The sequence below is a fragment of the Macrotis lagotis genome, chromosome 7 (assembly GCF_037893015.1).
Source record: "Macrotis lagotis isolate mMagLag1 chromosome 7, bilby.v1.9.chrom.fasta, whole genome shotgun sequence".
NCBI classification, from domain to species: domain Eukaryota; kingdom Metazoa; phylum Chordata; class Mammalia; order Peramelemorphia; family Peramelidae; genus Macrotis; species Macrotis lagotis.
This window is the reverse complement of record NC_133664.1, coordinates 96,268,599-96,293,495: the sequence shown is the minus strand read 5'-3', so window position 1 is coordinate 96,293,495 and position 24,897 is coordinate 96,268,599. Positions and strand designations below refer to the sequence as shown.

The 24,897-nt window shown below is 40.5% G+C and overlaps 1 protein-coding gene across 5 annotated transcripts in view; it reads left to right on the top strand.

Moving 5' to 3' along the window:
* Positions 1-9,910, top strand: part of KRBA1 (KRAB-A domain containing 1) — a 53,173-nt gene extending 43,263 nt beyond the window's left edge. For all 5 annotated transcript variants that reach the window (XM_074193431.1, XM_074193430.1, XM_074193432.1 and 2 more), the window contains one exon: positions 731-9,910. In XM_074193431.1, coding sequence (XP_074049532.1) covers positions 731-1,596 — 866 coding nt within the window. In that variant the 3' untranslated portion in view covers positions 1,597-9,910. The remainder of the gene's footprint in view (positions 1-730) is intronic.
* Positions 9,911-24,897: the final 14,987 nt, after the last annotated feature.

Genomic DNA, 24,897 nt, shown 5'->3' with positions numbered 1-24,897 from the left:
CAATACTTTGGTGTAGGGAGTTCCCAGTGAGGCCAACCCCCTACCAATGTAACTTATCATCTGTTTTGTACTTTATAATGTCAAAAGTACCTGGGACACTGAGAAAGGAGGTAACTTGCTCAAGAATTTGAACCCAGATCTTCCTGACTCTGAGTCATTAGGCCCTACTTGCCTCTTTTTAAGGTCCTAACTAGCAAAGTTCTTTAGATAAACCCAGTCTTGGACTTAGAGTATGCCTGAAGCCAGGGAACTTTGGGGTGCTGACCAGGAAGATTGAGTAAGAAAAGCATTGCATGTCCAGAGTGCTACTGGATCTCAGGATGGCTTTGAGAATTGGTCCCCTTCCTGCTGGAGGCCATTTCTCTAAAGTAGTCCCTAAGGCCATGGAGCAATTTATATCTAAAAACTTCAAAAACCCATTTAGTCATAATGCCTCTCTCAAAGGACAGAATGGCCATTTACACAAGAAGAGGAGCTCCCCATGGTAACTGAATTGATTTATCCTGTTCTTGAATTGGATTAATGGAAGCAAAAGTATCCTCTTGGGAAGATGAGTCCATTGTGATTCCATTCCTAGTGACAGCCCAGAATTGGGCTGTATTCCTAAGAACTTCTTATTCCTTCTAGAAACCCAGGATTGCATGTCCAAGATGAGAAGATGTGCTAGAGTAGACAGGGAGGAGGTTGAGCAGCCATTTAATTCTGAACTTGATCTCTTTTCTGATTTCAGCTCAAATGGACAGGAGAATCTCAAATAGTCAGATCCATGACTCAACTGAAACCCCTAGCAAGACCCCACGACTTGCCTTACAACCAATGACTAATGCCTCTCCCACCTTGCCAGTTAATTCCCCACAGTCTTCCTGCCATTGTGGAGATGCCATACGGGAGGAGCTGCACAATCTTGGAGCTGCCCTCACAGAGCAGTTGACCCGCCTCTCCTCTGCCATGGTCACTCTGTCTCAGGACGTGTCATTCATGAAGAGTCACATGAAGTTGCTGGGGCAGGACTGCCGGTTACACCAAAGGCTAGAAAGGAGGTCACGACCTTGGACTCTCTGTCGGAGATATCAAAGGTGCTGTCATTCTGTTCGAGGACATCAACTGAGGCAAAGAAAGTCCATTCGGCCACAACCCATACAATTTGGGGGACAACCAAAAGGTCTTGGGGTTGGTGATACTTCAAACTTCCTTCAGCCAGAGCCCCATATGGTGCCACAACTGCCTCCAGATGTTCCCCCACATGTAACCCCTATGGTACTGACTACCCCCTTTGACCCCAATAATAGCTCTTCCTCCTCCTCTCTCCTTTTTTCCCCTACTTGCTCTACATTGCCAACTGTGCACTCACCTCAAAGGCAACTGGAAGAATACCAAAGCCCACCACCGACTCCAGTTGCCATATCATCTTCTCAAATTGCCCCTCCTCCAAGCCCAGAGGAAGGGTTCAAATCCTGGCAGGAATTGGAGCAGTACAAGTGGAAACCTGCCATGGCCACAGGGATGAAGGGAGCCTGGTCCCAGCAATCCAGAGAGCCCTCCAGTAGGAGGCCTGGGGAAGTGAGCACAAAAACCCAACATGGAGGACCTGGCTAACTAACAGGAAAGCCCGCTGGCTAATCTCCTTTGAGGCAGATGCCCTTCTTCAGTGGTCCCCCTGTGGGGGGCAAATAGCCATTATTTCCTTCAGCATCAGATGAGTCCCCTCCCCAGCCCCTTGACCACACATAGATGGTATGATTCCTCCCTGTTATTCTTATTAGTCCTAGTCTTTTCCAGGCACTTTTGGGACATTTTCTTCAGAGAAGAAGCAATTATTTGGGGATGTTTTCTTTCCCTTTCCCTTAGCTTGAAACCTTGATTAAATGTTTCTTCCCACTATTATTCCTTTTCCCAAGAACTGCCAAAGTCACCCAAGTGACTTTATAACACCCCTAGTTTCCAGGCTCCCTTCCTTCCCTGCTACCTCAACTTTCATAGGGTGAATTGAGTAATTTTCTGGGGAGTCAAAGGGTGAGTTATATACAAACAATTCTCATGCCAGGAGATTCTGTATACTTCTTGGTATCATTTATTGGCTTTGCCTTTGGCTTCAGGGAATGGAGATAGATTCAAACATTAAAGTTTTCAGTTGCTAAAAGTAAATGGAAAAGTAAAAAAATAAAGTGGGAAATTGGATTAGGCCTTCTGGGACTGGATCAGCACAGTCTTTCTGAAAAATGACACAGGGGAGGTCTATGCCTTGGAGACTCCTCTTCAGATCATAGTAGGTAAGACAGTTCTGGTGGACCAGTGATGGACATAGCTTGAATTTCCTTATGACTAGGAGTTAGGGGCAAGGTAGCTGATTATAAGACAGGCCATTATGGGAGGACATTGGGATAACCAGTGATATGGGTAGAAATATAACATGGAATGACAAATACGGTGTATATTAGCAGCAGAAGGTTTGCTAATATAACTATAGACTAGAGCATGCAATCTGAATCTGAAGTGAACATATAATTACGTGGCAGAAAGCTATACATCTAGAATGGATGAATGGTAGAGTTGCCTAAGTCTTCAGTCCTCTACTTTATAGGAATTGAGATATTTTGGGGCACAACTTTGACTGCAGAGAGGAGGTCCTTTTGAATTCTCTGTGGGAGAGATGGGGAAAGGACATTGGTATGGTTGCAACTAGCTTAGTACTTGGCCAAAGTAGCCTAGGCCAGCCACTTGCTTTGGCTTCGTATCTATAGAGGGTATTCCAAGAACAATCCCCTTATGCCTCAAATCTTCTTCCAATGTTATATGTAGCCAAAATAGTGTTTTTAGCTAAAAGTATCTTCCTTCAAGCTAATTCCAGCTTTATATTCTCCAAAGATTTCCCTACAACCCTCCCCCTCCCAAACACACACACACACACACACACACACACACACACACAAATTTACACATTTAAACTGCTGTCATCTCCAAAAGCCCTGTTAAAATTCACCTATTGGTTTGCAGTTAACTATAAATGTCAGTTAAATGCATTTAACTGATACTGTTGCATCAGTACCCTTTAACCCATCAATTATAATAGATAGCATTTAAATAATACTTTAAGATTTGAAAATTACAAGTATCTAGTTTTAACTTCACAACAACCCTGGTGCTATTTATTCCCACTTTACAGATTAGGAAACTGAGGCTAACAGATTCCCAGCATTACACAAATTAGTAAATGTGGTCAGATTTGATTTTAGGGTCTTGTTGGATTCAAGTCCAGAGTTTTATCCAGTGTACCATCTAGCTTCTTGCTAACTTGGATTACAACCTTTATTTATGCTAGAAGATTTTCTTCACTAAAACTCTGAGACAAGTCAAGCATCCCTGGTTTACAGAGGCTCAGAAAATTAGGTTCCTGCGTGATGAAGTGATTTGCCTTGCCTAAGTCACATGTAAAAAAGTCTGGTGTCTAAGTTAGAGCTTGGAATTCTGACTCTGAACCCATGGCATTGCCCAGTCTTAACTGTTAGCTAACAGAGATCAGGCCCCAGAGATAACAAATGGAGTATGTAATGAAGATGTTTGGATGGATGGGTCAAGGAATAGGGTAGAACTGGAGTGAAGAGCAAGTATGTGGCAGGGTGCTGCAGTGAGAGATCCTGAACAGTTAGATTGGTGCAGCATGAAATCTCTTAAGTATTGAAGGGAAATATGAAAGATTAGACCTAAAGGGACAGGGGAGAGAGAAAATCTTCCATGGTGAAATTTTGCTAAGTCAGTCCAACTAGTCAGTCAGTACATATACAACCTCTCTGAACTCACTGGTACTATGCCTTTTTAAGTGTGTGGTGTGACCATAAAATAATGAGCCATGATTTTTCCATAACTCTTAAACTAGTTCTGAGGACAGCTGGAAAAGGGAAAAAAAAAGGAATCCCAGCTGTTATTCTGTGCAAAGGCCAACTATAGAAATCAGTGTGGCTTCCCAGGAGAAACTTTTTAAGAAAGACACTCATCTGGATGCTTATGTCCCAGTATGTTTGTTTTCTAAAAAAATGAATGTCAATATTTTGGGGCATGTTTTATATAAAATAGGGAACACAGATATGCCAGGACAAAATGTCCAGGGAAATCTGGCAAATCACTTAACACAAACAGTTTCAACTTCCTCATTGGCAAAATGCATTAGATCATCTCTAAAATCCTTTCCAGCTCTACATCTAGGATCCTATGATTCTCTACAATCTGTGAATGCCACATTAATCTGGAGGGAGGAAAGTTCCCCATGGCAGCTGCAGAGAGGAAGGGAGGCAGAGAAAGAACAGGAGGTACCCTGGATTACTGAAGGTTAAGCCATAAGGACCAGTATGGAGCATTTTTCTCCAGCTTCAGTTTCCTTGAGTGTCCTTTCCTATAGAGGTGCTAAGTGTGAGTCACCTTCCAGTTCCTTGCATGTAATTGCTTAATACATGTTGAACTGGGAATTCTTAAAAATAGTATGAGTTATCATACCTAGAATCCTACCCAGGAATAGGATCTCCTATCTTTGCTTTCTGGAAACCTAAATTCCCCTAAATTTCCCTATGCTACTGTAAGTCAGGAACCCTTGACTGGTTATACTTTGAATGAGTTTAGGAGTTTAGGGGACCTGGGTTCATCTTAGATTTCTCACTTGCTTTAATGGCCTTATACAAGTGATTTCACATATCTGACTTTTTCCTATTACTATGGTCTATGCTGTAAGGATGTTTTTTGGTCCTTCATTCTTGAAGAAGACCATGACATCAGAGAAGGTGATGCTATGACATGCAAATGAATTGGATTTGAATGGATGGGGGGTGGGGATCAGAAGCGGAGGTCGGCTGGGTCACCAGTCTCACTTTCTCCTCCAGAGCCATCTGGGTCCAATGGCCAGATATAAATCAGGATGAATGGAGATGGTTCTGGATTCATGTCTGTGATGTTCTGAGTGTTGAATCCCAGCAGAGTAGCTGCTCAGTGATGTCAGCAAGCTTGGAATCAGGAAGACTCAATGAATTCAAATCTTGTTTCAGACACTTATTAGCTATACAATTATTACTTGTACAAGTCACTTAACCATGTTTCCCTCAATTCCTTATTTAAAAATTAAGCTAGAAAAGGAAATGGCAAACCACTCCAGTACTTTTGCCAAGAAAATCCCAAATGGGGACCATAGAGATGTGAAAAATCATTCAAAAACAAAAAGAACTGGGGATATAAAGATGGAAACAAACCCCAAATCTCCAGTCTCAAGGAGAGATGACTTGCAAAAAATTTAATGGGAAAGAAATATGTGTAAATGGAAGGTAATCTCATAGGAACTTAAGCAATATGAGACAGAAAATGCCTCCTGGAACAGGTAAGATTTTAACTGAGTCTTGAAGAAATCCAGTAAGTGGAGGTGAGGAAGAAGGGGGTATGGGCATGAGGGACTTCTAGGGAAAAGATAGAGAAGTTCAATGTCATGTTCCTAATATTGTTGGATTGTAGAATACAAGGAAGAGAGCAGGGCAAAGTAGAAAAGACTGGGAAAATAATAATACCCACTGTGTAGATATTACTTTAAGGTATACAACTTTAAAAAAAATATTAACTCTGAACTCATTCTTCTCTGAGGAATTAGAATGCCTCTTTTCCCTTGAGCTAACAACTTTGGAACAAACCAGTCCATTCTTCTCCCTCTGTCAGCTCCCTCCCACCCCTTCCTCCTAATTCCATTTAACCAGTTAGCATCATTTGGCTTTACAAATCGATAATGACATATAAGATGGGATGAGAACAAAATTGCATCCCCCCCCCATACACACACATTTGGGAGCATAGTTTCCCCTCTACTATTATAGTTCCTAGAGAGAATGAGTTCTAACAATGAAATTTCTACATGGCATTATCTCCACCAAGTTCACTTCCCAATGTGTTATGGTCAAAGGGTAGATGATTCCACATCTCTGCTGCTGATGGACTAAGTTAAGTTACTTGAGGTCTTTGCTCCTCTCCATCTGGCTTTTCACAAATCCTAGCATGGGCTACAGTGCTAGGACTCTGATAGCTCATTATCCTGAGCTTTCTTTTTTTGGGGGGGGGGGGAGGGGAGGTAATTAGGGTTAAGTGATTTGCTCAGAGTCACACAGCTAGTAAGTGACTGAGGTCATTTTTTAATTCAGGTACTCCTGATTCCAGGTCCAGTGATTTTTCCACCTAGCTGCTCCTCTGAACTTTAAGAAGTTCAAAAGATTATAGACATCTTAATCTTCACCCAAAACAGGAAAGAGCAAATGCAAAGAGGCAAAGAAAAAAAAGGTTCATAATCATGGGCAACATGTTTGACTCTCACCCAAACAACTGCCAAGCATGAAAAATAAAGAGCAAGGCTCTGACTGATAAATGCTTATTGAATGCAGTTCAGTTTTTGACTGTGCAGCCAAACAATTATTAGGCTCCCTATTCACATGGTTAGAAGACTAGAATCAACTAAAGAATGGCTATGAGGCCACTAGAGGATAGAACACAGACCCTGGAATCAGGAGGACCTGAATTCAAATCTGGTTTAGACACTTAAAATTGCCTAGCTGGGTGACCTTGGATAAGTCACTTAACCCCATTGCCTCAAATAAATACAATCTTAAAAAAATGAATGACTATGTATAATCCAAATCTGGGAGCAGGACACTTCCATTACATGTGCTGCCATTCCAGAAGTGTCTTCTACCACTGGATTCAAGTGACTCTTTGGAGGACTGAGTAAGGCTGAAATCCAATTCACTTGAAAGTCAAGATATTATCCACCAGATCCTCTTTGGGAAAAAAGGACATACAATAACAATCTCTAGCTTCATCCTGGCTTCCCTTCCCCATACCATTATACTCTGTCAAAGAAAAAGAATAATACTGTTCTTGGCACCTGTCTGCCAGAAAAATCTTTAATTTTAGCTTAATTCCAAATCTGTCTTCTGATCTGTCTCTGCCCTAAGGCAATTTTAGGTAATGTTTATAGGAATCAAAGAAATAATATCAAAATATTTAACAACATAGTTATAGATTAACATTCAAAATCTCTACCAATCTCTTACCTTCTTCCTCCTAAACTCTAAACCATTCTCCTGGAGAATTTCTCCCAAAGATCTCTATATTGGAATACAAAGTGAATAGGTGTGCCACCCTTAGAATGGAAGATAGTTGCTGGAAAAAATATTACTTATACTTGGGTCAATATTAGAGGATGGGAGAAGGCAATATCTAATCAAGAAGTAAGCTGTAAGCTTTCTAGTTACCACCATTAATCCATTCAGAGAATAGAATAAATTTATATAGCACCATTTCTGTGCCAAGCAGTAGGCTAAGCTCTTTACAAATATTACTTTTGTATTTATTTGTATATCTAATGCAGAAAAACTAGATGGCACCATAGGTAGAACACTGGTCCTGGAATGTGGAAGGTCTGAGTTCAAATCCAGCCTCAGAACTTACTGAATGACTGTGGCTGAGTCACTAACCCTGTTTGCTTCAGTTTTCTTATCTGTAAAATGATCTGGAGAAGGAAATGGTAAACCACTTCAGTATCTCTGCCAAAAAAATCCCAAAACGGGGTCAAGAAGAGTTGGACACAACATTTAATACTCTATTAGATTGTAAACTCCTCCAGGGAAGGAACTGTCTTTTGCCTCTTTTTGTGTCCCTAGCTTAGGGTGAGCCCTATACATGGTAAGCATTGAGGTGAGCATAAATGTTTACTGATTATCTCATTTGATTCTCACAACAAACCTGTGGCGTAGATGCTATTATTATTATCTCCATTTTACAGTTGAGGAAACTGAGGCAAACAGAGGTTAAGTGACTTTCCCAAGGTCAGATAACTAGTTAAGTGTTTGAAGCTGAATATGAACTCCAGACTCCAGGCACAGCATTCTATCCATTCTGCCATCAGAAGCTTCATTCATTCACCCATGAAAAGCTTCATTTTATCTTGATCAATCGCACCTTCAAACTAGGAAATAAAAGGGTTTCTTTTATTCTACCAGAACAGTTTTACAAATATTTAAGAAAAAATTTACCTATAAAACTTCCCCTTTTGTAGTACTAGTACAATTTTCCCCTAACAATATATTTGTAAGGCAATGGGGTTTAATGATTTGTCCAAGGTCAAACAACTAGGTAATTAAGCAGTGAGCTATCCACCTAGCTAGCTGCAGCTAGATGCCACAGAGGAGAGTTCACTGCTCCTGAAGTCAGGAGGACCTGAGTTCAAATACAAGCCCCAGATACTTAATTACCTAGTTGTTTGACCTTGGACAAATCATTAAATCCCATTGCCTTGCAAAACACACACACACACACAAACACACACACACGTCTATTTATCTGTTCTCATTGCTCTTCAAAATATATTACTCTGGTTGATATATTACAAATATGGAATTTCTTGTGCCTTGCTTTACTATGATGAATATAGCAAAGCAGTAAGAGGAAGAGAGGCTTACCTGTATGGCACTCCAAGCCTTTGCCAGTTCAGCTCCACCTTTCAGACTGGTCATCTTTCTCATTTATTCTACACTGGCCCAGCCAGCCCACTTGCTGTACTCTCTCTGTGATATCCCATTTCCTCTTGGTAAGTAGGCCAGGTCTGACTCAGTTCAGATTGCACAATGATATGAAATGAGATGCTTGGGGAACACTTCACAATTTGCAAAAGGAGGTATATTTAGCAACAGTATGGAAAGGATGCTCCCCTTTCTAGGGAACCTATCACCTCTCATGTCAGTCTATTTCATTTTTGGATATCTCTGTTAGTAAGTTTTTTCTGATAAGTCAAAATTACCCCCTCTGAAACTTCCATTCATTACCCTGGTTCCTCCCTTTGGGTCCAAGGCTCATCCTTCCTCTACAGGACGGCCTTTCAGATACCTACACCCAGTTATCCTGTCCTCCCAAAACTTTCCTCTCCATATTCTAGCTCTTCATATGAGATGAACTTCAGATTCTTCACCATCCTGGATGGATGTTCTCCATTTTATCAGGGACCTCAGGGTTCAGGGAATGCTCAAGATCTTTGGGAATGCTGCCCAATGTTTGGACCAGAGTACCAGTCCAGAGGGAGCAACAGATAGTCAAGTAGATGGAAAAAACTGTAATTTGTGAAAATGCCCTTCTTCTCTCTATGGTAATCCTGTACTCTAAGTTGCCCTTTTCAAGTGAAGCATTGAATAAGATACTCCAAATATGTATGACCAGGGCCGAGTACAAAAGGACACTTTTATATTCCTGGAACATATGCCTCTCTTAATGCAACATAAGACTGTATTTATTTTCTGGTTGCCACATCATAGAGCTGCTTCAGAGTGAATTTGTATTCCACTAATCCCCTCTAAATATTTGTCAGATAAATTGTCTAACTATGATTTGCCCATCTTGTTCTTGTAAATTTGATTTTTTTAAACCTAAGTGCAACATTTTTACATAGTATTTTTCCCAATTGCATATAGAGTTAGTGTTCAACATTCATTTTTCCTCCCCTTTCCTTTCCTCCCCCAATGCGATATAACACATCATGTTAAATATATTCCTATGTTAGTCATGGTATGAAAAAAAATCAGAACTAAAGGGAAAAGCCATGAGAAAGAAAAAGCATACAACAAAATTTTTAAATAGTGAAAATGGCATGCTTTGGACTGCATTAAGACTCCACAATTTTTTCTCTGGATGGAGATGGCATTTTTCTATCACAAGTCTTTAAAATTATCTTTGATCACTGTATTGCTGATAAGCTCTAAGTCTATTATAGGTGATAATCACACAATGTTGCTGTTACCCAGTACAGTTTTCTCCAGGTTCTGCTCAATTCACTCAGCATCAGTTCATTTCACTCTTTCCAAGCTTTTCTGAAATCTGTCTGGTCATCATTTCTTATAGAACAATATTATTCCATTACATTCATATGGAATTCCATTACATTCATATACCACAAGTTGTTCAGTCATTTCCTAATTGATGGGCATCCCCTCAATTTCCAATATTTTGCCAAAGAAGTGCTATAAATATTTTTGGTACAAGTCTTTTTTTATTTATTTTATTTTTTTATTTGCAAGGCAAATGGGGTTAAGTGGCTTGCCCAAGGCCACACAGCTAGGTAATTATTAAGTGTCTAAGACTGGATTTGAACCCAGGTACTCCTGACTCCAGGGCCAGTGCTTTATCCATTGCACCACCTAGCTGCCCCCCTTTTTCCTTTTTAATGATCTCTTTGGAATATAGACCTAGTAGTGGTATTGCTGTATCAAAGGGTATGCAGTTTCATAACCCTTTGATGAGTTGCAAATTGCTCTCTAGATTGGTTGAATCAGGTCACAATTCAACAAATCCACAACTGCACTAATGTCCTAGTTTTCCCATAACCCCTCCAACTTTTATCATTTCTATTTTCTGTCATATTGGCTAATCTGATAGATATAAGGTATTATTTCAGAGTTGTTTAAATCTGCATTTCTCTAAATAATAGCAATTTTATATGACTATAAATAGCTTTAATCTTCTTCATCTGAAAATTACCTGTTCATATCCTTTGATGAGTTATCAATTGGGGAATGATTTGCATTCTTATAAATTTTACCCAGTTCTCTTGTTGTCTTTTGTTCTCGAAAAAGAACATGCTATCAGGAAGATGATGCCATGACAAGTGATTTGCTTCTCACGACTCAGCTCTCTATATATCTTGGAAAGGAAACTTTTATTAGAAACACTGGCTGTAAAAATTGTTTCCCAGTTTTCTGCTTTCCTTCTAATCATGGTTGCATTGGTTTTGTTGGTGCAAAAGCTCTACAATTTATCCAGCTTAGTCCCACCTTTTGCCTGACATTCTGGGGTTCTGAAACTGCCTTCTGTACTGGAGCTGGAGCTGGGGTCTACTGAATCGGGACTTAGGAGTCCTTAATAGCTGATATATGCTGAGGCTAAAAGCCTCCCTCTGGCTTGCTTGCACTTTGCTTTTTACTTGTGACCTTTCCTGAAGTCCTAAAATAATTTGAGCTGGAAAATTGTTTTACCTGGTCTTTTTGTGGGTTCTGTCACTCCAGAATTTGTTTAGAGGCTTGAATTAACATGGTTTCCAAGGGGAAAGGAAGAGTTCTGACAACTTCCTGGCCTCTTTGCAACATTATTTATGTCTACTAAATTTCATCTTGGTTAGATTCATTCCCATATTCAGCCTGACACATTCCTTTTGTCAAGTCAAAATGGCCTGATTAACGAATTAGAATACCTATTTGTTAATTTACAGAGAAGACAGGAATGATAAATTTCATACTCTCTTAATGCTATCAAGATTAATAATACCAAAAGTGTTTGGTGAACATCAACTATTAGACAAAAAAAACAAAGAATGCCTACAAGGAATATTTTCATCAAGATACGAGAAACTTTTCTCTACTATAAAGGTATGTTTGCTAGATTATTCTTCCTAATCTACAGAGTCAATTGCATCCCTACTCAAAAAACAATATCTATTATCTACTGAATAATGGAAAAATTTCTGATTCTGATTCTTTACAATCTAATTCACTTTCCAGCTTTCTCTCACTCTGATTTTTGTTTTTATGTAAATCTATGATCCACCTAAGAGCACAAAGAAACTATTGACTATCTTCTAAATATGTCCTTTCCTTTCACATGTGTGAGTCTTTACTCACAATGTTTCTTTTACCTGGAAAAGTCCTCCATTTCTGCCCATTGTCTTCCAACTCAAATGCCATCTTGTCCATTCCCCCAGCTGGAAATGATTTCTTCTTTATCTGATATTATGTCACTTTGTAACCATTTTATGGACTAATCCTATTGTAATTTATATTTCATGTAACAGGTATCACTAGAGGACCATCTTGTTTTAGTGAGACATGGTTAACATGAATCAGTTCACTCTGGATTAACTATGTGGAATTTCAAACATGCAAAACTGATGATCAGCCTGGACTTTCACTAGGTAGGAACTCCCATGCTTCCCAGTCTCTAGGGAAAGTGGTTAATTTTTTCCATTTCATTGAGTGAAAGAATAAATGGACCACCAATGACTTTTGCAGAGGGCATGGCTAAGATGACAGTAGGAGGTCCAATATGGATGGTTGCAGATTGAATCCCAGAAGGAAGAGATGACACAGGACTTGTAGAGACTTTCCCTGTAGCCTCTTTTGGGCCTCTCTTTAGGGTAAGATCTGACATCTAGAAATCTTTGAAATATTGACAGATATCATAGGATCATAGGACATCAAAGCTGGAAGGAGGTGGAACAATGGATAGACCACCTGCCCTGGAGTCAGGAAGACCTGAATTCAAATCTAGCCTCAAACACTTGCTACTTACTAGTTGTGTAACCTTAGGCAAGTCATTTAATTCCATTGCCTTGCAAAAACAAAACCAAAAAAAAATCTGGATAGGGACTGTCCAGGTAATATCTACTCTGGAAAATTAATAAACATGTATATTCATTTTTTTCAGCCAAAGAAGCTGAGTTCCAAAGAAGTAAAAGGATTTTTCCAGAGTCTTACAAGGCAATCTGATTATCATTCTTCTCCCTTCCACTATAACAACATAGCTACAAAATAGAAGTTAGAATTTTTTAACCTCTACTGCCAGATGCTCCTCAGGAGCTCTTTGTTTCCTTCTAGGGAAACCCAAAGTTTCTCTTCAGGCCCAGGAACTAAGTTGCGTAACTTAGTGATGTAAAACTGAACCCCTCATTAGTATCAACAAGTGTTCAGTGAGGGCCTAGGTTGTATAGGATACCCAGAGGAAAGGATGAGGAGAGTGATGGACCCTTTATGTAGGCCTTTTATCCTGGAGGGATTCACAGTGCCTTCCTCTTGTTTTGTCTCTTCCCTCCCTCCCCCTGTTTCTCTTCAGCCCTAATTCTATCTAGTCTCTTTCTCCTTCCCCTCCCCTTTCCAGCACTAGTGAAGAGGAGTATATGTGATTATGCACAGCAGTCCCAGCAACCTTAATCCCTTTTCAAGCTCCCTTTATCCTTGCTCTATTGGAGCCAATAAAAGAGTTCTTGGATTTCTTCCAAGCAGAGTTCTTAGGAGTCATTATTGCCCAGTCAGAGATCCACCCCTAATCAGGATGGTTAAGGAGACATGGCTGAGGTCAAGGTAGCTCAGATCAGCTTCTGAAAGACGTTAAGAGACCTGCTGTCTGTGGTTCTGTATTTGACTATGTCTGTGTGGTTCTGTGCAGGAAAATTCCTAAAGGTCTGGAACTAAACTGAATGCTTCTTGAATTGAATGAGTGTGTCTGGGTGACTTTCCAATTGTATGACTGATTAGAACCATCCCCAGGGATAGAAGATTGGAGTGATTTACCTTTCTCTTTTCCTTTGGAGAACCTATCCCATATTAGCCTACCTTTCTAAGATGGGATCTTTTAGTCATTGACTCATAGTGTGTAGAAGCAGTTGCTAAAGCAAAAGGTAGTTTAGTCAGCTGGTGCTGAAAACAAATAAACATTAAAACACAATCCATAGTAAAACTTAGGTCTTCCAGCTCCCTTCCCACACTGTAACTTCTCTACACCCCACCAAGACAAAGGGGTAGCATCCCTTCTCTTTTCCTTCCATAAACAATCCACCTGTTTCTACTTTGTCCTTTTGTGATTTATTTTCCATCAAGGATGCCTGCAATGTTCATATTATCTAGATGTCAAATATACAAATTTTTCCATGCTTATTGAACTCTATTATTTTTCCCATTTTACAGATAAGGAAATTGGGGCAAAAATGAGTTAAATGACTTGCCCAGGGTCACATAACTTGGTTTTTTTGTTTTATTTACAGGGCAATGGGGTTAAATGGCTTTCCCAAGGCCACACAGCTAAGTAATTATAAAGTGTCTGAGGCTGGATTTGAACTCAGGTACTCCTGACTCCAGGGCCGTTGCTCTATCCACTGTGCCACCTAGCCACCCCCATAGGGTCACATAACTTGGAAGCATCTGAGACCACATTTGAACTCTGGTCTACTTGACTCTTGACATTACAGCATTCCATGCACCTTATTACATAATTGTCACTAAACTAAAGCTCCCTCCACCTCCAGTGCTACAGGAAGAATAGTCTAATAGAAACATGACTAGCTATGTCATCCCATGTAAATCCTCAGCCCTGGGTGGCAATTTGGAGTAGGAAACAAGATCACTGGACAGTTGTTCCTTTCTTTTAGCCTGAGAATAGCCAACTGGAGGCAAGACCCTGATGGGTTTTATAAGAGTTAATAGCCAGCTGGTTTTATAAGAGTTAAGATGAAAAAAACTTCCTAGTTAATTTAGTTGTGAGTCTGTTGGTTTGTCCAAAGCTAAGGAATGGGTTTTTCCTTTTAGGACTAGGCAAATACATCTTCTTTAATTTAGTCCCATCAGCATTTATAAGCATATACATGGACTACCCACATTGTACCACCCCTTCCCCATGTAGTGCTAATATTCTGAATAGAAGCAATTGTGGTTCTTAGAAGAGCGACTTAAGTTAGGAAGCCACCTATGAGCTGAGAGCTCTCCAGTTAAGGGTAATCTTGCTTGTTTTCTTTCTTGATTAGCTCTGAGCCTAGGGATATAGGCTGCTGGAAATAGTGGACAGACTCAGGAGTCTTGGGTTCAAGATCTGCCTCATATATTGACCAGCTCTGTGATCATGGTCAAGTCAACCCAACTCTATCTTAACTTCTCTAAAATAGAGATAATAACACTTGGACTACTTTCCTCATCAGGTTGTTGCTAGGAAAGCACTTTTCAAATATAAAAGTATTTTGATAACTATTGTTCAACTGGGAATTAAAACTGTACTCTCTTCTTTATCGACCTGAAGCTAGGAAACTAAGACAGTGTCATTGACTGTATCAGATTGGGGGAGAGAAGAAAAGAAAAGAAAGAAAAGATCTCAAATTAGGGTTGGGGGGGAAGAATCAGAAATATCCTAGATCTTGGGCTACTCTTGCAAATAGGCCTTCAGATGGACCCTGGAAAAAGAAGTTAAGTGTGATTGGTAATTCCAGGTCTTCCTAGCATTTGAGAAGGTGACTGTTATTTTCGGACAGAGTTGGGGATGTTGACTACCTGGAGAAAAGAGAATGAAGAAGGGATGAAGGAGAGCTATGGATTTCTTTGAATGTCGGTAAGTTTGATATTCTAAGTCTTGGGGAAGATAACATTTTAGGAAAAGTAGAGATAGTGACTCTGCTCCATGTCACATCTAGTCTCTGAATTGGAAACATTGTGAGAGATAGATCTGAAAGACTGGTAAGAGACTTATAATGAAAACATTTTTGACTTATAAATTTAGGGAGAAAATCTATATAAAGTCCTAAAAAGTGTGTATTAAAAGGGAATAATTTTGTTGAGGGGAGGGCAATGAAGAGCTGCTAAAAGTGGACATGGCAAAAACCAGATTAGGATGAACTCTTGAAAACCAAGGTATTAGAATGCTGAGGTGGATGTGTTGATATAAGTGCAGAGAGTAATGGATACATTTGTTTTTCTCCTAATCTGACAGCAGTCATGACCAGGGCTGAGTAATGGTTTCCTCAGCACAAGGAGAAAAGTGAGCAGGTATTGGTTGGATATAAACCTTGGCATAATAGGAACACATAGTTCTATTTTTGTGATAATTTTGTGACTTTACTTCCAACAGGCCGGTTGGGAGTCCTTCCAGACATGTTCCTTAGACTAGCGAAGGTTTTCTGAAACATGAAAAGATCATCAGGATCTGGTGAAAAAAAGTAACTGTAGGAGTGATTATCTTCCTCCCTCTTCCTGTGAGACTACCAATTCAGGCCAGGAATTTAGCCTTAATCTTGGATTGAATACCCATGTGTTTACAATACTAGCTACCATGCCGAAATACAGAGAAAATATTGTCTTTGCCCTCAAAAATCTGGAAATCTTATGATTTATCAGCACAATTTTAATTCAGCAAATGTATTAAACACTTATTATTTGCAAGGCACTGATCTAAGTAGGTGCCAGAAATACAAAGACAAAAAGAAAACTGACTGGGAAAGAGGCTTCCATTTTGCTAGCAGATTCAAAGTGTTGAGACAAGTATGGAGATAAGTGCATAAAATGTGCATAAAAGGTCGTTTGAGAAAGAAGAAATTTTATATTTGCAACTGGGATTGGCATTTACTACTGGGAGAAACCAGTAGTAATTTTATTGTCCATATTATCTGTGTGTCTTGGGCAAATCATTTAACTTTTCCTCTACCAGATCTTTTTTTTTTTTTTAAGGATTTTGCAAGGCAAATGGGGTTAAGTGGCTTGCCCAAGGCCACACAGCTAGGTAATTATTAAGTGTCTGAGCCCAGATTTGAACCCAGGTACTCCTGACTCCAGGGCTGGTGTTTATCCACTTCACCACCTAGCCGCGCCCCCTCTACCAGATCTTATAATATTACTTTTACATAATCCTCTCTTGGCAGCCCCCCCCCCCCCATTCATAGGTTCTTAACCTATTTTATTTCACAAACCTTTCTGGCAATCTTTTAAAGCCTGTAGAGACCTTCTTGAATAATGATTTTAAATGCATAAAATAAAACTATATATATATATATATATATATATATATATATATATATATATATTATGAGAGAAACAAATTATATTGAAATTATCAAAATATTAAGAAAATAAACTGAGAGACCTGGAGTTAAGACTCCTTTCGATAATACTGACTTCTTTTTTCTCCTATGGGCTTTGTGGTTAAAAAGTCTTTTCAGGACAATCCTGAGAAACAGCAATTAGATGGGGATTTCCCAGTGAGACAAGATGAGGCAAGTTCTCTAATCCTACACTATAGTCTGAGGGATAGAACCCACGTCCCTATGACAAATAGGTGAGGAATAATACTAGAGGCTCAAGGGTACATGGTGGGCCTTTGCTCATCCTTGCTTCAGGTGAAGAAGCCAACCTAGAGATGTAAGTCTGAAAGCATCAAAAGATCCGATGTTCCCTGAAACCTTAGCCTTGTCTTGATTCTGAAAAACCATTTATAAAATGATATGAGATAGTAGCACAGAAAGAAACAGCCTTTCCCCTGCCTAGAAAGTGCTTCCAACATTAGTCAGCCCTGATGGGTCACCATAGTAATGAGTACCTCTTCCCCTTTTGTAAGTATGGATGATGCTTTAAGCAGAAGCAATACCTGGGGGGGGGGTAATTTTTCCATTAGTAAGATCTCAAGAAACTGTAACATATGCACAACGGTGAGCACCCTTTTCCCTTTACTTGAGTGAAAGTAGAATTTGAAAATGCACCCATGGCACATAGTGGTAAGAAACTCTTTCTCATTTCATGTGTGAGAGATGCATTTTGGGAATACCTGAGTTTAAATCCAGCCTCAGACATGTAATAATTACCTAGCTGTGTGACCTTGGGCAAATCACTTAACCCCATTGCCTTAAATAAATAAAATTTTTAAAAAAGAGAGAGAAGTGAATTCTGGCGATGCTATGTGTTAGGGAACAGCTTAATAAGTGCTTCCAGAAGTAGAAGGTATTTGAGTAGAAGCAACCATTTGACTACCCTGAGTGCAAGAAAATTTTTTGTTGTTTTTTGACAAAAGTCGGCCTTGGTAGGCTCTGATGACCCACTGTTATTTCATTTCTTAGTGTGGGTCACACTTGATTCAAAAGAATTCTATACAGTGTGTGTGAACAGTAATGTGTGTCTAGTACTCTAATAGGTGTCACTTTGATCAGAAATGGAACTGAAAGATGCATCAGCATGCACAGAGTAGTGAGTGGTGCTTCCTCTGCCTTGAGTCCAAGCCTCTCTTCATCCAAATACGTCATCTAAAGAAGCATCAGTCCATTCACAGAAATGAGCATAATCTTGCTTATTAACAATGCATGAGGGGCGGCTAGAGCACTGGGCCCTGGAGTCAGGGGGACCTGAGTTCAAATGTGACCTCAGATACTCAAGAATGACCTAGCTGCGTGGCCTTGGGCAAGCCACCTAACCCCATGGCCTTGCAGAAACCTAAAAAACAACAAACAACCACCAAAACCCGTAATAGCCTGCCCTTGGGGGTGAATAGCCCGCCGGCCCCCTCGGGAGGCCCTTAAGCTAGCACTTAGCACCAGATGGGAGTGGTGCTCCAGGGGGCAGTTCCCTAGGGACTGCGGCATCTCCTAACCTGCCTCTCCTCGCACTGGGCCTGGGCTAGGCCTCGAGTTCCTTCTACTTGGGCTCCAAGTGTGGCCACTCTTAAATCTGATTCCACGGGCTTTTGGCCAGGTGCAGCCCCTCGGGGCCTCAGTTTCTTGCTCTGCAGCTCCAGAGGGAGGCCGCCTGGCCTAAGGCCGGTCTTTCCCCACCCGCGCTGGGAATGGCGGCGAGGAGGAAGCCGCCTCGGGGCCTGAGGGCGTCGTTTTCAGGCCTAAGAACAAAGAACCACACATCCGGGTACTGCGGGGCGGCTCCGTACTGGAGGATACTTCCTCCGCCGCCGCCGGAAGTGACAGCCATGTCCCGGAAGCGCAACGGTTCTGCTTCCGTCGGGTTGCCCCGCCCCCTTCCGCGGAATGGCCCCTCCTAGCACCGCTCAGACACGGGGCGCCTCACACCATGGCGGCTTTATCTCTCAGGAGAGGCTGCGTTGACCCCGCTAAAGCCTTTCCGGCGGTTATAGAAAGCCTCCACCTGTCCCAGTATGCACCGCGGCGATGGACGTCGGGAAATGTAGTCCCTGCTAGATTTCCCTTCCTTTTCCTTCTAGAAAACACCGGCCTCGGATCCTTAGGCCCGTGGCTGGGATTCTTTAAACTGGATAAGAAGGGACAGAGTGAGATGGCGGAAAAAAGCCTCGGCCCGGCTGGTCACCGGTGTGACCAGGGCCTAGTGGCTCCCTCTGTTTTTGAACCTCGGTCTTCTCGTGTGTAGGAGGAGGCGTCTGTGCAGTTTCTGAAATCTCAGTTTGGGGTCACAGATTCGTAGGAATAAGAATCAGAAGCGATTTCACAAACCCAGGTTGAAAAAAAACCGCCTCATCTGATCCCACCTGCACGTGAATCAGAATCCACCCTCCAGGGCACCTGGCTTCTAGTGGCTGATTCTGGGAGCGGCCAGGATGCCCCTTGGGAATAGCTGTAATTGTTGCAAAGATCCCGGCAGGGCAGTGATCCAGGAGGAATGGAGCGGTGACTTGGTTTTCTCAGTTCAGGAAGATTAACAGATTATAATTAAATGATAATTTCCTTGTTATAAATGTTACCTGAAATTGTCTTGGGGCAGACAGTCACGGCAGAGGGATGACGAAATTATGCCAGTTTAGAAATCTCTCCCACACTAGAAATAACTTGAATCTAAATTAATAATAAATAAAACTGTTTCTGGCAGATTTGGACCAGAATTGAAGAGTACAGTATTAATATGAATATTTTTCTTTTAGCACTCATGAAAATCTTAAATCACATAACTCAATAGAGGTATGGTTATTCAGATATTGCTAGTTCCTTTTAGAAAAATCATGGTAAAAAATAAAAACGTTTATCTAAATTTTAATGTTAAGGGATCAGATCAGAAGGGCTCTTGAACATGAGTTCACCGGTCATATTGATGAGCATTAGGTAAAGGCAGCTGATGGGACACAGAAAACTCTTAGGGAATGACCTACTCAGAATCTGCCCCTGCTTTAAAAGCAAAATCAGGGCTCTCAGGTCTTGAGAACTCGGACTTTTAAATTTTTTTCTTTGTCTTCTTCCAAAATCCTGCAAGAGGGGCAAATTGATGAGGTTTTATACTCTTTCTTCACACCTCACCTCCCACCCAGAAATAGCAATGATCACCTAAGAGCAGAAAACATATTGCAGTGGAAGCATGTACTTGCATGTAGCCCAAAAGGGGAATCCCAAAAACCCGTGTAGTGGAAAGGAGCAGGTTTAGTCCCCTAAGCAACATGTTTCCACATTCTAACCTTCTAATAGAGGAAAGACACTTCATGGGCCTAATCAGCTTTGAGAGTTTTCCTTATGAATAATCCAAATTTGAGAGTTAATTAAAGAGTTCAAGTACTATACATTATGGAGGGAGAAAGATGATTTCTTGATGTAGTATGATTCTTGGAAAAAAGAAGGTTGTCCACATTCTTACAGTGTGTCCTATTTGGAGAACAAACCCAGTGAGTTATCCACACAGGGTATATCAAATGGGAAAGCATTTCCTTGTTGAGTAAGGTCCAAAGCATACCTTTTTTTATGGGAGTCTGAACCACAGGGTGGCACTATGAGGCTTGTGAGTCTGTAGAGGACTGTCAGAAAGAGGGACTCCTGGGAATGGCAGAAGGTTAGCTAAACAGCAACTTGCAATTTAATATTAGCATATTTTATAGTTAGATGATCCAGTGGATAGAGGGTTGGACCTAGAGTCAGGAAGACCTGAGTACAATTTCTGCTTCAAACATTTACTATTTGTGTGATCTTAACTTCTGTCTGAGAAGTTAAAATAGTATACTCAGTTAAATTTCCTTTGCAAGGTAATTAGCACACATGCTTTTTCCCTTAAATGCTTTAAAGAAGTTAGCAGTTGTAATGACAATCTATAGAACTTGTTTATCAGTAAATCTATCTTAAATAGACTCTGGACAATGAGTTGGGCTCAGACTAAGAATGTGAGATTGTCTTTGGGTGATTGCAAATTTTGTTAATCCCAAGCTTCTACTTGAAACAAGGAACCTATGTATGTTTTTCACATCAACGTTTTTGCAGTGAAATTGTATGACTTCAAGTCATGAAAATTGTAAAATTGAAGTTAAAGATTATCAAGGATGGGGGGGCAGCTAGGTGGCGCAGTGAATAGAACACCAGCCTTGGAATCAGGAGGGCCGGAATTCAAATATTAAGGAATACCATAGGAGTGATATGAAGGTTTTCATCAAAGAAATGTGATGATCAGAAAAACAGATCAATTAAGTAACAAGAGTGAGGGCTACCTAATTGATAGTCCATGTGTTCCAAGGGCATCTGTTTGTGTATGGTAACAGGCAATCAAAGGGAAACGATGTACCCAAGATCACACAGATAGTAAATGTCAAGTGTCTGAGACTGAATTTGAACTCAGTCCTCCTGACTGCAGTACTCTATCCACTGTACCCCTTGCTACTCTGCAATATTGGTATCTATAGAAGATCACCTGAGGAAGACCCCAAGAATATTTATTAGAAAATCAACTTCACAAATATCACCTGAAGGTCACTACTGAAGACCTAAGGGGTTTTAGTTGACTGTAGGCTATGGCAGTGTAAACAATGAAATGACTGAGGAAACAAAGGTTTGAACTTCCAAGCATAAGGATTTATTAAACAATTTATGCCAAATGCCCAACAAATTGGGTCCAGCCACCTTCTTTAGCTTTGGCACTAGACCCTGAATACAAGGGGAGAGAGACTTTTATACATTAAAAACAAGTAACCAAAAGGAAACAACCAGAATACAATAGTAAGATAATCTGATTTCGAATTGCAGGAAAGGTTATCAACTTTCCAAGCTGTGCAAGGAAGAGCAAACAGGTGTCATTCTTTAATAACAGAAAAAGGAGGGGGGCAGCTAGGTGTGTGAAGTGGATAAACACCAGCCCTGGAGTCAGGAGTGCCTGGGTTCAAATCCAGTCTCAGACACTTAATAATTACCTAGCTGTGTGGCCTTGGGTAAGCCACTTAACCCCATTTGCCTTGTAAAAAGCCAAAAAAAAAAAAAATTACAGAAAAAGGAATGTCACCCTCCCCTTCGATTGTCCTATATACAATCAAAGGAACTTGGAAACAATAACTGATTAATTAGTACCGGCTGGTTTTCAGATAAAGCATATGGGTTGCTTGAGATGTACTATTGTGAGAATACTCCTTACATCAGTCTGTGGATCTGACTGGATTTCTGGTCAGCATAACCAAGGACTCTAAGCAGCATGTTGATGTACAGTCCTGCTTCCCAGCCACGCTGAGCTAGGTTCAAACAATGCAACAAAATTGCACACGAGTATAGTTTTCTCCCAAGACAGAATTGCACTGGACTCGGTACTGAATAGAAAGGAAACTAACTGAACTAGACCCAGAACTGAGTCACAAGAGTGACTCAGTGTGCTTTCCTTAATTCCTACTACCACTTTCTACTCTAATCCTCTTAATTCCCATAAAGGTATAGTTTGGAATTAGAGATGGCATTAGGGTTAGAAGACTTGAATGTAGTAGCTAAGAAAAAGTAAATGTAATGTAAGTAATGTAAATAAATGTAATCTTAACTGTATTAAGAGTCACAGTGTCCAGAAAGAGAAAGGAAAAGTAAAATCCTGTAATTGGGTGGGTCTGGCCCTTTCTGGGGTTACAGATCTGGAGAGGAGCTATGCCATGGAGACCAACAGTATTCTGAAACTCACTACTCTTGGGTTCTATGGCATTATTTCTCTCCAGATCTGATCTGTGACTTTAGCCAAGGCTATATTCATTCATACATAGGGTAAGTTTGTGGGCAATGTGGACCATAATGGTAGGGTATTGCAATGGGCAATCTTAGGTATCCTAGGGCAATAGTAGGGGACCAGCCAGAGCTGAATAAGACCATCAGAATAGGAAAGCAATGAGAAGGAAGGTGTTATCCAGTCATTCTTCAGTCATGTTCACCTTTGTGACCCCTATTTGGATTTTTCTTGGCAGAGATACTGAAGTGGCTTGTTATTTCCTTCTCTAGCTTTTTTCCCCTTCAGATGAGGAAACTGAGACAAATAGGGTGATATGACTTGCTCAGGGTGACACAGCTAGTAAATGTCAGAGGCCAGATTTGAACCCAGAAGATCAACTTCCTGTCCACAGGCCCAGTACTCTATCCTCTCAGCCACCTTGCAGCCCAAAATGGGAGGTAGAGAAACAATTCAGAGAAATTTCATCTACTGAACAATTTTGCATAAGGCTTCTGTGGATGGGGAAAGGTTCTTCAGTCTGGGGAATTGTTTTGTGGATCTAGGGATTTTTATGCTATGGGAAAGAGGCTTCTCCCACCCCATTTTTACTTTAACTCCTCTCTCCCTCTAGACCTATCTCTTCTTTGCTTCTTTTTTCTTTGTTCCCCCTATCCTTCCACTATCTCCAGTCCTTGAGAGGGGAAAAATAAATGTGGAAATGTGCCATAATCTTAGGGACTAGAAGCACTTCTCCAACTCTTCGGCCCAGAAGAAAGAATATTGGATAGTTTATCCTGGGTAGGCAGAGGGGGGAGTTTTAAGATCCACCATCACTGCTATCACAATCGAGAAGCAAAAGTTTTGGCTTTAAGGAGAGGCAGCCAGGGCCAATAGAGTAGATGTTGAGTAAAGAATAAAAGGGGAAAGAAAAAAGGAAAAAAGAAATTTACATGATAATATTATATATTTAAAAAGCAATAGCAAGTTGTATATAATAGATTTGCAATTTTCATTTGCATTCATCTTTTAAAAATTATATCATGGAATGAAATACTTGCTTTATTTCATAAATTAAAAATAAATGTATATTTTTTAAAAGAGTAAAGGAATGTACAGAAGCTCTCCATGCAGTATATGTGTCATTTAGGATCTGGGTAACTGTATTATCTATAACTTGTTTCTATGTGTATTTATGCATGGGCTATGACAAATGGGGAGATGCTAGGAGAAACCTAGTATGGCTTTATTCACTAAGGACTCCTCGGCAATCCAGTGACACTTCCTTTCTGTACCATCTCTGGACTCAGCTTTTCCACTGGCTCTCTCTATACCACCTCCTCTCCATTTTCTTGCTTAATTCAATTTCTAAATAAAATTCTAAATTCTATAGGAAGCCTTTCCCAATCTCCCTTCATTTCAGTGCTTTCCCTCTGTTGCTTTTCTCCATTTTTCTTCTGTAGCTTGTTTGTAGATTGTTGTTTGCCTGGGGTCTTCCAAACTAGCTTGAGAGTCCCTTGAGAGCAGCAACTGTCTTTTTGCTTTTCTTTGTATTCCAGTACTTAGTAAGAGTGCCTATACATATTAAATATCAATCCACTGATTAACTGAAGAAGTTGTAACATTTGATTGAATGTAGACAAGAGTGTGTCCAATGTAGAACTGTGACAGCATGTTATATTCTGAGTTTGTGTCATTCTTCAGGCCTGTAAGGGCAGGGCCTATGTTAAGGTCTATTCTATATTACACCATGCTTTCCAGGGAGGGCTAGTAGCTATGATACCTGGGATCATGTTATTCTCCTTCATATTTGAGCAAACAAAATTAGCCCCAACTCCCTTGACTAAATTTTTCTGAGAATGGTCATAGGAGGACAAGGCAAGATTTGTCTTTGGTGTCCCGTCCCATTCCAGTCCATCCTCCACTCAGCTGTCAAATTGATCTTCCTGAATTTCCTCACCCCACTCAATTAATTCATTTCTATCATTTTCATTATCAAAAAATTCTCTGCTTATCCCCACATCCACCCCACTCCTGGTCAATTTTCTTAGTCTGCCCTCCATATACTCTGTGTTCCAGTTCCTCAAACAAGATAGTCTCTCAAATCCAGGTGTTTTCATTAGTTCCCCCCCCCCCACTAGAATGCACCCCCTCCTCCTGCACCTCCTGACTTTGGTGCATGGAGTTGTGGACATAGGATTTGTTGTGATTGGAAACAAATTTTGTACGAAAAAATATTGTCTGTGCCTGACTAGGGCACTCCCTGTTGTTCAAAGTGACTCCATTATTAAATGTGAATTGGTCAAAATGGGAGTGAGCTCAGTTTTCTAATCTGATCTTGGCCATTGATGGGTCATTTTCACAGGAAATGATGTTGGAATTAGGAGTCACAAAGGACAGGAAAGACCAGTACATGTAGCTTGCCTATTGGAGAATTCCTGGAGCAGGACTGGACCACTCTGAAGTGCCACCCTTGTCCAGTCCACTA